At 44.9% G+C, this 16,038-nt stretch overlaps 1 protein-coding gene and 1 pseudogene across 2 annotated transcripts in view; one reads left to right on the forward strand and one right to left on the reverse strand.

Annotated features, from left to right (window-relative positions):
* LOC306934245 (metabotropic glutamate receptor 7-like) overlaps positions 1-16,038 on the forward strand; it is a 285,618-nt pseudogene that overhangs the window by 218,970 nt on the left and 50,610 nt on the right. The window contains exons 10-12 of the transcript in view: positions 4,043-4,403; positions 11,217-11,430; positions 11,774-11,874. The product of the transcript in view is annotated as a metabotropic glutamate receptor 7-like (transcript). The remainder of the gene's footprint in view (positions 1-4,042; positions 4,404-11,216; positions 11,431-11,773; positions 11,875-16,038) is intronic.
* LOC306943892 (zinc finger protein RFP-like) lies at positions 7,629-9,993 on the reverse strand (the record flags this gene model as incomplete). Its single annotated transcript, XM_079530419.1, has 2 exons — positions 7,629-8,447; positions 9,928-9,993. The coding sequence occupies 2 exons, from the start codon at positions 9,991-9,993 to the stop codon at positions 7,629-7,631; spliced, it is 885 nt and encodes a 294-aa protein (XP_079386545.1).

Here is a 16,038-nt window from a genome sequence, read left to right on the forward strand (position 1 = left end):
AGTGGTGGTGTAGTAGTGGTGGTGTAGTGGTGGTGTAGTGGTGGTGTAGTGGTGGTGTAGTAGTGGTGGTGTAGTGGTGGAGTAGTGGTGGAGTAGTGGTGGTGTAGTAGTGGTGGTGTAGTGGTGTAGTAGTGGTGGTGTAGTGGTGGAGTAGTGGTGGTGTAGTGGTGGAGTAGTGGTGGTGTAGTGGTGGTGTAGTGGTGGAGTAGTAGTGGTGGTGTAGTGGTGGAGTAGTGGTGGTGTAGTGGTGGAGTAGTGGTGTAGTAGTGGTGGTGTAGTGGTGGAGTAGTGGTGGAGTAGTGGTGGTGTAGTGGTGGTGTAGTGGTGTAGTAGTGGTGGTGTAGTGGTGGAGTAGTGGTGTAGTAGTGGTGGTGTAGTGGTGGTGTAGTGGTGGTGTAGTGGTAGCGGGACGAGATGGTTTTAGTGTTCGTCCCAGCGGTGCGATATGTCCGGTTGCACGTCGACCCAAGTGATTCAACTGGTTCAATGCAACGGCACAACTGCCCAAACTTTGGTAAAACGCTATCATCAACACTTTGTTTTTGTCTTCTGTTTTCCTCCCCAAAAATGTATAAAACATGAAGAAAAAAAATGTAATTGATATAACACAGCCTCCTATTAGGACAATATTGAGTCACCAGAACCAAAAGACGGGTGTTTTCTATGAATCTGTGGTGGAATCATGAACCATCAATCTAAATACTGAATCAAGCAACTTAAAAACTATCTGGGGTGTTCAGTCAGTAGTAGTAGGCAATGAAATCAGTAGTAGTAGGCGATTAAATGAGACCAAACTTTGAAAGTGTAATATCCCAAACCCATATTTTGTACTCAGGCTATTTTCTTTTTTCAATTCTTCTAGAAGAATCTGGAAAAAGTGTGAATCAATTTTTCCTAGAATCAGATCTGTGCCACATCCAGATTGGAATCCGATTATAAACACTTAAAGGTATATTCAGTGATTTGACTTAATTCAAATATCACTTCTTTTTTATTTTTTTCTGGATAATCCTCCCTACTATAGAGTGTGCTGACCATATAAGGAGTTCCTCCCTGTCCCCAGTGAGCCCCTGGGGTCAAAAAACCCTAGTTTCAGTTTTGGTGGCGGGTGGCAAAACCTTCATCCAATCAGGATGAGTGGGGCCTTCCTCCAATCATGATCGAGTGGGGGCGGGCCTTGGTGCACGTGCTGTTGGCCTGTTGCACTTCCCCCCACTGTAGAGCGTGCATGTGCACAATTTGTTACCGGGGCGGACTGGGTGGTTTTCCAAATCACCCAAATCACTGAATGCTCCTTTAAGTCACATCGAAATCCGATTTAGATCAGGTTACTGCGTTCAGACTGAGACAGATCTCCTGAAACCAACTCTCAAAGTGATTTGCATTCGTAAAAATGGGATTTCCATGTGACTTGTTTGTGTTTAGACTTTTTTTTAAACAAATGGGATTGCAATCTGCATGTGGCACAGATCTGTATTTGTCTGCCAGTGTAAATGGGCCCTTAACCCATTTTGGGCGGGAACCCCTTTTGGTGTTTTAAACATTATGTTATAATTTAGCTATTGAAAAATAGCAGATCTACAAGCTCATGAGCTTGTAGATCTGCTATTTTCGAAAAATCGTTAAAATGTGCCTCAAATCTTTCCGATAATTTTTTTTAAATTTCGACGTCAGGCCTGAATTGGTTAATGTACAATTCACCATTTACTGGAGATGTGGCGTATGTGACACACATTTCTACACAGAGGGCACTTCTTTCTTTCAACATTAAAAAGCTTAGTTGAAGTTCATCTGAGTTCAGACGAGGTTATATTATCCTGAACGCTGCCTACGGTTACGCTGTGGAAAGGAAAGGAGAACGTTTTGACATTTCTTTCAACACAATAAATAAATGCTGCCTGCATTCAATGGACGAGAGAGAGAGAGAGAGAGAGAGAGAGAGAGAGAGAGGGGCCGAGGGCAGCTGGGATCGAACTCCCTTTGATGTCTGTGTGTGAAGTGCATGTTGCCTGCAGTGTCTGTGTGTGTGAAGTGCATGTTGCCTGCAGTGTGTGTGAAGTGCACGTTGCCTGCAGTGTGTGTGTGTGTGTGTGAAGTGCACATTGCCTGCAGTGCTCGAGTGCAGTGTTGGAAAGTAACTATGTACATAAGTACTTAAGTACAGTTTAGAATTGTTTCTTAGTATTTCCAATTTCCAATACTTTTGCTTCTACTCCACATCGGGGATACAAATATGGTACTTTTTACTCCACTACATGTATGTGAAAACTTTAGTTACTAGTTATACTTTGTAGATTTGGATTATTATTACAAAACATGTAACCACTTCAGCCTTACATTTAGGCCATTTGAAAATAGCCGATTACAAGCTCACTGTATGTAGATGTGCTGTTTCAAAATATTTGTATACATTCGAAACCTGAAAGTGGACATTCTGCAGAATGAGTACTTAATACTTTTGGCACTTTAAGTATACATTTTGAAGCCAATACTTGTGTACTTTGACTCTGTTTAGAGACATGCCATGGTGCAGTACTTCAGTAATTGTACTTAGGTCGCCTTCACACCAAAAAGCTTTACTGCGATTAAAACGAATCCTGCTGCACATTGTCGGAAAGTGTGCTTCGTTTGGCAGGTGTGAAGGCTCATTCGAATCCTAATGTGCATCAAAGAACCGCATTCTACTCCGAGGGTTTCGCTTCGCTTCCAATCGCACTTGATTTCGATTCGGTGCAGGTGGGAATGCAATCCGCAGCAAATAAAGGAAATGAAGCGAACTATATGGGTGGATGAGGAGCTAAACACAGTTGGAGACGGAGCAGGGATATGAATTTCACGCAGCGCAAAGATGTCCCGTTTAACCGTGGATAGACGTGGGCAAATACGGAGACTGAAGCCCTCATTGAAATATGAGGACGAGTACATTAATCAATTGCTTAAGGAAACACATAAAAACACTGTAGTGTACAGAATATTCTGTGCGTAAACATGGAGTGTTGTCACTGCTGTCACTGTGTGGGGAGGGAGTGGGAACTTTCTTCATCTCGATAAACTTGTAAACGTCGGAGGTCACATGCCCAAAAGAACAGTGCGTGCACACACACATGCACGTGCGCACGTGCGCACACAAGAGAGAGAGAGAGATGTCTAGTCCCCGACACACGTTACCCTCATTTTATGTCCTAACTATTACTCGAAGTATAATTTTAACACCATAGATGTCACTGTGTTTATGAATTGAACACATTGATAAAGGTCCATGCTGCGCTTCCAATTGCTGCGGATGACAGCACAGTGTGAAGGCAAACCGCAGCAAATTAAATATGCAAGAATGATGCAACTTCTCCGCCCATTCACATCGAGTCTACCGAAGTATAGGTGTGAATATGACCTTAGTTACTTTCCTCCCCTGTTTAACATTTGCAAGCTGATTTAAGGTCAACAAGACCTTCGTGTTCCTGCAATGTTATTGGCTACCCAAACCCCCCAGGTTTAAACAAATAGGCAGAGAATGTATAAGTATGCCCACATTCATGTTTAGAAAATGTTTCAGATGAAAAACAAAACAGAGATGATTTGGGATGACTTTAGGAAAAGTCATGGAAGGGGAACCTTCTGAGAGCTTCACACGGGCAAAGATAATCAACTTAAAAATCTCAAAATGGGTCAGAAAGACCTCACAAACACTCACGTGTTAATGGCATAATGCTGCTGGCACTGCGACCTGTGTGACATATTATTTTTCTGTGTTCAAGGCATGCCATTCTGCTGGCACTGCGACCTGTGTTGACATATTATTTGTCTGTGTTAAAGGCATGCCATACTGCTGGCACTGCGACCTGTGTGACATATTATTTGTCTGTGTTAAAGGCATGCCATGCTGCTGGCACTGCGACCTGTGTGACATATTATTTTTCTGTGTTAAAGGCATGCCATGCTGCTGGCACTGCGACCTGTGTGACATATTATTTTTCTGTGTTAAAGGCATGCCATACTGCTGGCACTGCGACCTGTGTTGACATATTATTTTTCTGTGTTAAAGGCATGCCATGCTGCTGGCACTGCGACCTGTGCGACGGCTACCAGTACCAGTATGACGAGACGTCGTGCCGCATGTGCGCGTACAACCTTCGTCCCAACGCCAACCGCACGGCGTGCCAGCCCATCCCCGTGGTCAAGCTGGAGTGGCACTCGCCCTGGGCCGTCATCCCCGTGTTCCTGGCCGTGCTGGGCATCGGCGCCACCGTGTTCGTGGTGGCCACGTTCGTGCGGCACAACGACACGCCCATCGTGCGGGCGGCGGGCCGCGAGCTCAGCTACGTGCTGCTGACGGGCATCTTCCTGTGTTACGTCATCACCTTCCTGATGATCGCCAAGCCTGACGTGGGAGTGTGTTCCTTCAGGTAGATGTCTGTCTGTCTGTCTGTCTGTCTGTCTGTCTCATCACCTTCCTGATGATCGCCAAGCCTGGCGTGGGAGTGGTTCCTTCAGGTAGAGATTGATCTATCGATATATCGATCTATCTATCTATCTATCTATCTATCTATCTATCTATCTATCTATCTATCTATCTATCTATCTATCCATGTCATCACGTCCCTGAAGATCGCCAAGCCAGTCGTACTACTGTCAGTCAAACGTTACAAAACAAGACATCAGAGGCACATTAAACATGTAAAAATAAACAGCATATAAAGCAGAAAACACAATTCACCACACAGACTAAACAGCATATGAAACTGAAAACACGGGCACTTAGGTTTTAACGAATGCACTCGACATGATTTGTTGTTAGAGAACAACTTCATGTGAACTGCAGCGCACTTCTGACTGATGATGCAAGAGGAGAGAAGCGGGAAAAGTCTGGCTCACTGATAATTACAGCGCACACACACGCACGCACGCACGCACGCACGCACAAGCACACGCACACAAACACACACACACACACACACACACACACACACACGCACACACGCACACACACACACACACACACACACGATCGTTGTTAAAGGCATATAAGAACACATCAAAGTAACATGGATACAGTGTATATAAGAACACATCAAAGTAACATGGATACAGTGTATATAAGAACACATCAAAGTAACATGGATATACAGTATATAGAAAGGAAATATACAGTGCGGTACAGTATACAGAGAGAAAAAACGACCCTGCGAGTGTGTGCTTTATAAAACCTTTTGGTTGTTGCTGTTGTGCATTTCAAAAGTGCAATTACTTTTTGTAATTGCGCTTTGTAATTGCACTTTACAAAACTGTGCTGGTAACATTTTTTTTTTCATCGCATCATGGCACTTTATTCATAGTCGGTGTTGTGTTGCAGGGGCGCCTAACTTTGTTTTCAGGTGGGGGAGCACAGATTTGGACTCATGCGCGCGCGTAGCAAAAATGCGCGTGCATGTGCCTCGTGCACGCGCGTTTTCGCGCATTTTCACACGGAAAAGTGGCTTTTACTTTCCCTCTCCACACGCAAGTTATATGAACAAACTGACAAAATGCATCATAAAAAGGCATAGGCCTATTTAGGCTACACATGACATTGGCAAGGCGCCGATATCAAAACAAAACATATAAATTATAGCCCTATTATACAACAGACGAGCTGACAGCGCAGCGCGCTTGGGCTCGGCGACCCGGGTGTTGTATCGTCATCATTCATCATAGATCCCTCCCCGTCAGAATCTAATATCTAACATTAAATTGCAGCAGCATTCAGCAGTTCAGTAATAGTAATTAGTAAATACTATATTATTTCTCACTGCAATAGTGACTATTAGAGAAATAATATAGTTCAATTGTAAATGCTTTACCTTAAACCCCAAATGTGCTCTTGCGCTCCGTGGTGGTTAATTCCCTCATCATGGCATTTACTGTATATCCAACGTGAGTTACGTGTCCAGAATGTCATTATGTAGGCTACGTGAGGGTAATAACCGACGGTAGTCGCCTGGCTCACGGCTGCGGGGGGCCTGGACACTGCTGCTGGTGCTGCTGCTGTTGTTGTTTTTATTATTGTCCTCCTCCGACGACGACAACGTCGTCCCCTGCTGAACACTGCTGCTGGTGCTCAAGGGTTCATGAACTAGACTTGATTTGGGCTTGGACCCACCAAATAAATCACTCATTCTCTTCTGAGCCATGTTGACAACAACAACACACACATTCAGGCTGACCGGAAGAAATTCAAATCCGTGCGCCCCGTGCGTAAAGGTAACCGGAAATAGCGTCAGCAGCAGAGCAGTAGCCTCGGAAACCCAGACGTTTTTATTTCCAGGGAGAAAAAGCAGAGCAGAGACGATGATAAAAAACCCCCCCAAAAAAGTCACACAAATGTAGTTTAAGAATACTATTTATTTTATCCTCCAACCACTTTTTATTTATATAAATAATAACGTGACATTATATATTTTTTTAAATTTCCTTTTTTTTGGTAGGCTACTGCACATTCATGTCATGAATAATAATTTAAGAAATCATAGCAGATTATATGAGTTAAAAAAAAAGGATCTCAATTCCACAGCTGTGGAAAAAACTTCCAGCTGTAGTACAGTCATGGCCGGCCTGTAGATGGCCACCAAAAAAAAGAAAAAGCTTATTCTGGTATTTCACACAGGTGACAGGTCATATCAATTTAATCAGCAGAGCAGTGCTGCTTCTCTCTCTGAGTCTGCACACACTGACTGACCAGCTAAAATGTATGCCTACTTTAAAACATAATATGACAAACCTTGGAATAATTCTTCTGAAAACTAGCAGCAAGCACAAAGTAAGTGATTCACACAGGTGGGCAAGCCGGGCATTATTGGATGCAATGCGCGAATTAGTAGCCTATTTATTACACGCAGCATCCCTCTCTCTCTCCGCGCGTGCCGCGCTCACACACACATAGAGAAACACCCTCTCCTCCTCTCTCTCTCTCTCTCTCTCTCTCTCTCTCTCGCTGTCGCCCACCGTGCGCTTCGAGCGTGGCGGCGCCGGGGGGGGGGGGGGGTTGGTGGGGGGTGGGGGGGGGAAAGTGGGGTCGCAATGCGCCCCCTGATTTTAATCTGGTGTCGCAGCTGCTCCGTTTGCTCCATGGCTCAGGCGCGCCTGTTGTGTTGGTATAACATTTCAACGTTTTATATGAACTGCACGTCGTCATACACATACTGGTCTCTTTTTAAATGTGTCTATGTCTTTAGTTATGTTTTATGTTTATTAAATATGCTCTATGTATTATGTTGCACTGCAAGTGACTGAGGGGGAACGCTATTTAATCGAGTCCCAGCCCTACTTAATACATTTATTTCATTTGAAATTTTCCACCGACATGAGAACATAAACATGCCCACAAAAACCCATATGAGTGTTTTTTCTCTTTCTTTTTATTTTATTTATTTTTAAATATTTGTACTTTGTCACCAAATAGGTGCAATGCAACACGTGAGCTTAAAAAGTAGATCTGCTACAGGACATTTTTGTGAAACTAATTATTGTATTGTGTGTTTGAGCTGACAGGCCCTTCTTGATGTAAATCAATCAGGTCACCTTAATTCAAGTGTCAGATGCCAAAAATAGTTTTTCTTTTTTAATATTGAAATTATATATATTTTAGGGTCATGTCATGTGAGAGAGAGGATCAGACCAGGATTGAAGTATGGATATAGTTTCTCAGTGAAGGTGCAGACAGTGAAAGAGTAGATATTTACTCTGGCCTCGACATCATAAAAGGAGACCAGACCCTCCTCATAATCCACAAACACTCCCACTTTCTGGAGCTCCTCTCTTACAGGGAGGAGGACAGGATATTGGTCAGCATTAGCCTTGTACTCATTTCCATTCCTCAACGCTATAGTCCAGTAACCATCGGTGGGACTCAGTGTGATGTATCCCTTCCTGTTGATGGACTCTCTGGCCACTCCTATTGTCCAGGAGGTCTTCTCTCCAACCTGAACCTCAAAGTAAAAACGTCCTGAAGAGATGCTTTGTTTTCCTAAGACACTGTGACATTTTGAGAATCTCTCTCTGTTGTTTGGGAGATCCTGCCATATGTTTCCACAACTCACTTGTTTTCCATACTGAGACAGGATGAGGTAAGGGTGTGCTGTATCAGGGTCCAGAGTTGGATACACCTTATATTGTTGGATCCTCTTCATCTCAACATCACTCAGCTCCTTCTTCATCTCCTGACTGAGTGTCTTCTCCAGCCGAGACACAGCTGTCCTCACTGTCCCCACAAGTGAAGACTGATGGACCTTGACCTTTGTCCAGTCCTTGGTGGGTCTCCACCCTGTGTTGTTGGATTTGAAGTTCTGGAGGAGGTGGAGGTGGACTTCAGAGTGTGAGAGCTGCTGCAGCTCAGAGCTTCTCTTCTTTAACTGAGTGACTTCCTGTTGCAGATCTTTGATGAAGCCTTCAGCCTGTTTCTCTGTTGTTTTCTGCTTCTCTTCGATCACATCAATGAGCTCAGCCTGGCTTCTCTCAATACAGCAGATCAGAGCAGTGAAGACCTGCACACTGTCTGCTATCACTGTATCTGCATCTTTCCTGCTGAGCTCTACTGAGCGTTTGACCTCCTGAATCTTCACTCGTCTCTCCTGGATCATCTGCTGGATTTCAGCCTCTGTCTTTGCTTCATATTCTTCTTTCAACTTGTGACTCCTGAACTGTTGAACCATCTCAGAAACAAAAGTATTGACAGATACGTCTGGTCTCGTATTGAAGATCTTTGCACACAGTGGACACTTGCACACATCACTAGTGTCCCAGTAACGTGTGATACAGGCTTTGCAGTAGCTGTGTCCACATGGAGTGCTGATTGGATCAGTGAACACCTCCATACAGATGGAACACAGGAAGTGCTCTTCAGACAGGAGACCGCTGGTGGACGCCATTTCTACACCGCTGAGAATTAAAAGTGGAAGTTTGAAACCCCTGAAATGTATTAAACGACTGATTAGCTTTCGTAGCTAAACTCAAGCTAGCTGGTTACGTCCAACCTGATCTGCTGAAGTATAGTGTTCTATTAGAACTCAGACGAGATTATGTTTGTCGGTGAGAAGACAGAGTTGACGTCGATGATGCTCGCAGAGGGACTCTGCATAAGCCAATCAGAGGCTGCAGAGGTCTGTGGTTCCAGCCAATCAAGAGGCAGGAGACGTCTGTGGTACCAAGCAATCAGAGGCAGGAATAGAGGTATGTGGTTCCAGAGATCTTCAGTGAGAATGGACGGATGTTCTGAGCTTCAGTTGGTATAGACAACCACTGTCTGTAAACCGATTGGTTGGTAGACACCACTGTCTGTAAACTGATTGGTCGGTAGACTCCACTGTCTGTAAACGGATTGGTCGGTAGACTCCACTGTCTGTAAACGGATTGGTTGGTAGACTCCACTGTCTGTAAACCGATTGGTCGGTAGACTCCACTGTCTGTAAACCGATTGGTTGGTAGACTCCACTGTCTGTAAACCGATTGGTTGGTAGACTCCACTGTCTGTAAACCGATTGGTCGGTAGACTCCGCTGTCTGTAAACTGATTGGTCGGTAGACTACACTGTCTGTAAACTGATTGGTTGGTAGTCTGTAAACTTATTCTGCCTCGTCTTATATCTCCCGTCTGGTAGGATAACTATGTCATCCCTCTGATGTCGCTATGTCCCGGCATGTCCATATATGGAGTTTCCACAGTAGCTATGCCCAAATATGGTGTACCGTATATGACGTGTCAGTTCTTCTGACACGGGAGGCCACTCCCCCGATTAGTCAGCCAGCTCAGCCTGCTCCATTATATGTCATCTCTGCTCACAATGTATCCGATCACTGCTACGCCGACGACACTCAACTGTTTATAACCTTCCTCCCCTCTGCTACTCCGGGGGAAGAGCGCATCACGGTGCATCACGATGTCTGGCTGAAATCTCACAGTGAATGTCTTTATCTCCAAACCATGCGCTGTCCCTCTGATGTACTGGTTCCTCATCCTATCCATCCTTGTTACTCCCAGAGTCAGAGAACCTCAACCTTTCAGTCTCTGCTGATAATATCGCACATCCCTATGATCTCATCCACAATAACCTTGTTTTTCTCCTCCCTAGGCGTATCTTCCTGGGTCTATTTTAGTTGTAGTTTTAGTTTTAGTTAACTATATTAAAACATCTCCTCTCCTCTCCTCCCTAGGCGTATCTTCCTGGGTCTATTTTAGTTGTAGTTTTAGTGAACTACATTAACCATGTCTCCTCTCCTCCAGGCGTATCTTCCTGGGTCTATTTTAGTTGTAGTTGTAGTTTTAGTTAACTACATTAACCATGTCTCCTCTCCACTCCCAGGCGTATCTTCCTGGGTCTATTTTAGTTATAGTTTTAGTGAACTACATTACCCATGTCTCTCCTCTCCAGGCGTATCTTCCTGGGTCTATTTCAGTTGTAGTTTTAGTTTTAGTGAACTACATTAACCATGTCAGAGTCAGAGAACCTCAACCTTTCAGTCTCTGCTGATAATATCGCACATCCCTATGATCTCATCCACAATAACCTTGTTTTTCTCCTCCCTAGGCGTATCTTCCTGGGTCTATTTTAGTTGTAGTTTTAGTTTTAGTTAACTATATTAAAACATCTCCTCTCCTCTCCTCCCTAGGCGTATCTTCCTGGGTCTATTTTAGTTGTAGTTTTAGTGAACTACATTAACCATGTCTCCTCTCCTCCAGGCGTATCTTCCTGGGTCTATTTTAGTTGTAGTTGTAGTTTTAGTTAACTACATTAACCATGTCTCCTCTCCACTCCCAGGCGTATCTTCCTGGGTCTATTTTAGTTATAGTTTTAGTGAACTACATTACCCATGTCTCTCCTCTCCAGGCGTATCTTCCTGGGTCTATTTCAGTTGTAGTTTTAGTTTTAGTGAACTACATTAACCATGTCTCCTCTCCAGGCGTATCTTCCTGGGTCTATTTTAGTTGTAGTTGTAGTTTTAGTTAACTACATTAACCATGTCTCCTCCCCAGGCGTATCTTCCTGGGTCTATTTTAGTTGTAGTTGTAGTTTTAGTGAACTACATTAACCATGTCTCCTCTCCAGGCGTATCTTCCTGGGTCTATTTTAGTTGTAGTTGAAGTTTTAGTTAACTACATTAACCATGTCTCCTCCCCAGGCGTATCTTCCTGGGTCTATTTTAGTTTTAGTTTTAGTGAACTACATTACCCATGTCTCTCCTCTCCAGGCGTATCTTCCTGGGTCTGGGCATGTGTATCAGCTACGCGGCGCTGCTCACCAAGACCAACCGGATCTACCGTATCTTCGAGCAGGGCAAGCAGACGGTGGCGGCGCCTCGCTTCATCAGCCCCACGTCGCAGATCGCCATCGCCTCGTCGCTCATCGCCGTGCAGCTGCTGGGCGTGCTGCTGTGGTTCGCCGTGGACCCGCCCAACACTGTGGTGAGTCATCAGAACAATGTCCAATCACAGCCCAACACCGTGGTAAGTCATGAGAACAATGTCCAATCACAGCCCAACACCGTGGTAAGTCATGAGAACAATGTCCAATCATAGCCCAACACCGTGGTGAGTCATGAGAACAATGTCCAATCACAACCCAACACCGTGGTGAGTCATGAGAACAATGTCCAATCACAGGCCAACACCGTGGTGAGTCATCAGAACAATGTCCAATCACAGCCCAACACCGCGGTGAGTCATCAGAACAATGTCCAATCACAGCCCAACACCGCGGTGAGTCATCAGAACAATGTCCAATCACCATTTAATGTCCTCTGACCAGGTGGATTACGACGAGCACAAGACCATGAACCCTCTGCTGGCGCGAGGCATGCTGAAGTGTGACATCACCGATCTGCAAATCATCTGCTCGCTGGGATACAGGTGAGCATTAATTAGATCTACACATCATCTGCTCACTGGGATACAGGTGAGCTTTAATTAGATCTACACATCATCTGCTCACTGGGATACAGGTGAGCTTTAATTATCACTGATCTACAAATCACCTGTTCGCTAGCATACAGGTGGGATTAGGACGTAATTGATTTGATTATTAGACAGTGGTCTGTTGAGTTCAGCGGCCATTCTAAATATTTAAAAACAATAACAGGAGGCTGAATTCAGTGATTGTGATTGATTGACGACTGTATAGCATGTTCTGCATTTCTGTCTAAAGGCTTTGATCCTGGGATCATTCGCAGGCTGCGGTAGAGCGCCCTCTATCGTAAACCACTGAAAATATCGCAACAGCACATTTATCCCGGAAAACAGCCGCGCCTGTCTGCCCAGGCCTGGAAACACTGTAGGTGAACTGACTGGCTAGTTTGGTAGAGAGCCAACAGTCTTCCCAATGAGCACAAACACTTTGCACATCAAAATTAGCTTCATGTAGATTCAATAGCATTTGGATAGAAGGCGATTCTCAGGCATAAATAATCGTCTAGTGTATAAGTGTTCGCAGAACCAATCTGAACCCTCCAGAGAATCGCTCGGGGACCGCCTGACTATTTTCAAACGTATTTGATATTTTATCTGGATCGCTACTGTATGGAACAGCACAAGAGAGAGAGAGAGAGAGAGAGAGAGAGAGAGAGAGAGAGAGAGAGAGAGAGACTACTGTATGGAACAACGCAATGCAGAGAGAGAGAGAGAGAGAGAGAGAGAGAGACTACTTTATGGAACAGCACAATGCAGAGAGAGAGAGAGAGAGAGAGAGACTACTTTATGGAACAGCACAATGCAGGGAGAGACAGACACACCCAACACTGTCTCGACTTATGACACACACACACACACACACACACACACACACACACACACACACACACACACACACACACACACACACACACACACCTCTTGAGTAGAAACACCCACGTTGAGGCATTTAATTTAGTCGGTTCAGTTTATTTCAGTTGGACTGATGCTCTGCTGAAAGGCAGCCGTTTTAAGTAATACATAGCGCCAGAATCAAAGGGTGCAGATAAGAACAGCTGCACAAATTGGCGTCGTTAAGGCGTGCATGGAAACTGTTTGTGTCACGTTGTGTGATTTCACACCAGAAGCTATAAGACGATGCGCCGTGTTGAAAATGACTGTAGACGTCGAGAGAGAAGAGAGCGAGACAGACAGACAGACAGACAGACAGACAGACAGACAGACAGACAGACAGACAGACAGACAGACAGACGGATGCTGTCTTGGACCATTTCCAAAGCAGGAGGACCAAATCGAGCCCATCATGCTGCTGTAGCAGTGAGGAACAAACTGTATTCCTTTGGGGGAGACAGTGGTGGAATGACCTACAACAACATGGGTGTCCATGTCTTCAACACAGTGTCTTTATGCTGGAAGAAGTTACCTCCAGTGGAACCTGGAAGAGGAGATGGTCACCTTGAGGTTCCCTCCAGGCGCCTTAACCACACAGCTGTGCTGATAGAAGATACAGTCTACATCTGGGGAGGGTTCCCTTACTGCAGCGTGCTTTATGCATTTGATGTCAACGCCCACACATGGTTCAAACCACAGGTTTCTGGGACTGTTCCAAAGGAGAGGTATGGCCACTCAGCCTGTGTCTTGAGGAAGGTCATGTTTATCCATGCTGGATGCACCTCAAAATACACTAACAACACCTACAAGTTGGACACCAGCACAATGGTCTGGTCTGTAATCAACACCAGAGGAACTGCACCACCTGCTACAGGATGGCACTCTGCCACCATCATTGGGACAAAGATGTTTGTATTTGGAGGTGTAGACACCTCCTCCAGAAACAACACCATCAGAGTGTTTGAAATAGAGAACAACATCTGGCTGGACACACCTTCTGCACAGCGTATTCCTGAAAGATGCTCCCCTCATTCAGCATTTACCTACAACAGAGAGCTGTACATATGTGGTGGCTGTTACAATAACCAGACCTTCAATGATCTGTGGGAATTCAATCCAGAGACCTTCTCGTGGAAGAAGGTTAAGCCCAAGGGGAAAGGCCCGTCTCCGATGGATATGACGTATAGTATGTGTTGTTGCATGGTGGGAGATCGTGTCATCCTCTTTGGAGGACACACCACCCCTGATGACCTGTATGTCTTAGACTTGAGCCCTAGCCTGAAGACCTTATGTAAGCTAGCAGTTATTCAGTACGGTCTGGAGCAGTCTGAACTCCCACACGACATCCGGTGGGAACTGAGAGCCATGACCAAAAGAGCATAAAAAATAACACCTCAGCCAAAGAGAAAACAAGAGAGGGTCCATTCCCTGTGGATCTCAGTTGTTGATGATATTGATGACATCATATTGACAATGTCAGTCATAAGGCCTTGTCAGCGACTGACACGCATAGTAATAAATTGTCAATGAGAGGCGTGTGTTTATTTTGTAGGTTGATGGAGTGACAACGTAAGAGTAGTTTTGTGGGCGTGGTCCCGAGAAATTGTCACATGCGTGCTCGTTTTGTGCACACGCCCAGGGCTGAATAGACCTGGATTGCGTTGAGCTTCTTTTTTTTTTTACGCGTCCCGCGCCCCTCATGAGCAGACCTGTCTCTGATCCAACGCATGCGTCACTCGCTCCCCGTCTGACAGGACCTTGACTCTTTTTTTGCTAATTATGAACATAATCAACATGACACTAGCTGGCCACTGCCATCGACATCAAGAACTCCCGGCCAAAAAGCTTGTACTGTGGGAACCATCGATCGAGAGCATGTCCCACACCTACCTACGTGGACGTACTGAAGACAGATGCTGGTGCAGAAAGCACAAATGTTGGAGAACCGAGATGACTGGAGACGCCGATGGAGGGCTCGTCTGAGGACGACATAGAGAGAGAGGCAATGGTGGTCTGAAGGCTGCTCAACAGGATGTTGACATGAGGAAAAATCACTGGATCGGTATAGCTACACTTTGCTGCCTCCTAGGGTGGCAAAATAAAGAGTTAATAAAGTATACTTTTTTAGACAGAAATTCAAACAGAACGTGGTATACAGTTCTCCATTTGAGCTAAAATGACACACAAAAAAAGTCCTGGGGACTTGTTTCCATTGATCCAATTCGTCAATATAGCATAGCAATTAACACCAAAATACAATACAGCATCCTGCCTTGTGGTCATAGACCGTGAGTTGGTCTACCATCTGGCTGAATAATGCTCATAGTGATTTTTGTGAAGGTATACATGTCTAGAGTTAGAAAATATGTGATAGCATTGCACCAGTGGTAGCTTTGTGAGTGCTATCATGAATTCTATTTCATAACACTATGCGAAAATTACATGGGTCAATATGAAAAACATAGTAATGCACCCCCAAAAATGATAGAAAATGTTTTTCCAATTGGTCAGCTGGTACCTCTAGGCATGCTTAAGAATAGACTGTACATCTAGGAAAATATATGTTCCGGACTTTAACAGGGGGCGGGTGGAGGTGTGCGCGCTCAAATATGGAGCATGTCAAACAAAGCAGTACGCACACAGTGGCCTCTCCAATATGGCACAGTGATGTATCATCTATATGGCAAAGCGCTGATTATCAAAACATAAAAATGTAATAGTAAATACTAAACAGTGCAGGCACACACGCAAGTGTGTGTCGCACACTGGTACACGGACCAGAAAAGACAACAGAACAGGAGAGGGGGCATAATTGGCACACAGCGCAACACAACACAACGCAACGCAACGCAGCCCAGCCCGAGAACACAATACAAAATATAACATTAACACTAGTGGCAGTACAGCCCGACCTTCAGAACACAATAGAAGACATAGGTCTATATTAACATTACAGCAGCAAGCAGCAGTTTGGCACATCATCATAATACAATCTGATGTTACCTTCCACATTCACGACGTGAACCTTCTCCTCCTCCTCCTCCAACTCGATAACGTTCTCATGTTAGTTTGTTACCGTACTTATTTTCTGAGCCATGCAAATAAACAACAACCCGCACTGACCGGAGACGGAGAGATTCATGCGTCCCGCGCGTAAAGCTAAACCAGAAACAGGTCATTGCGTCAGCACGGATGTAGCCTCGGAAACCCAGACGT

The sequence above is a fragment of the Electrona antarctica genome, assembly GCF_951216825.1.
Source record: "Electrona antarctica genome assembly, chromosome: 2".
In the NCBI taxonomy this organism is placed as follows: Eukaryota; Metazoa; Chordata; class Actinopteri; order Myctophiformes; family Myctophidae; genus Electrona; species Electrona antarctica.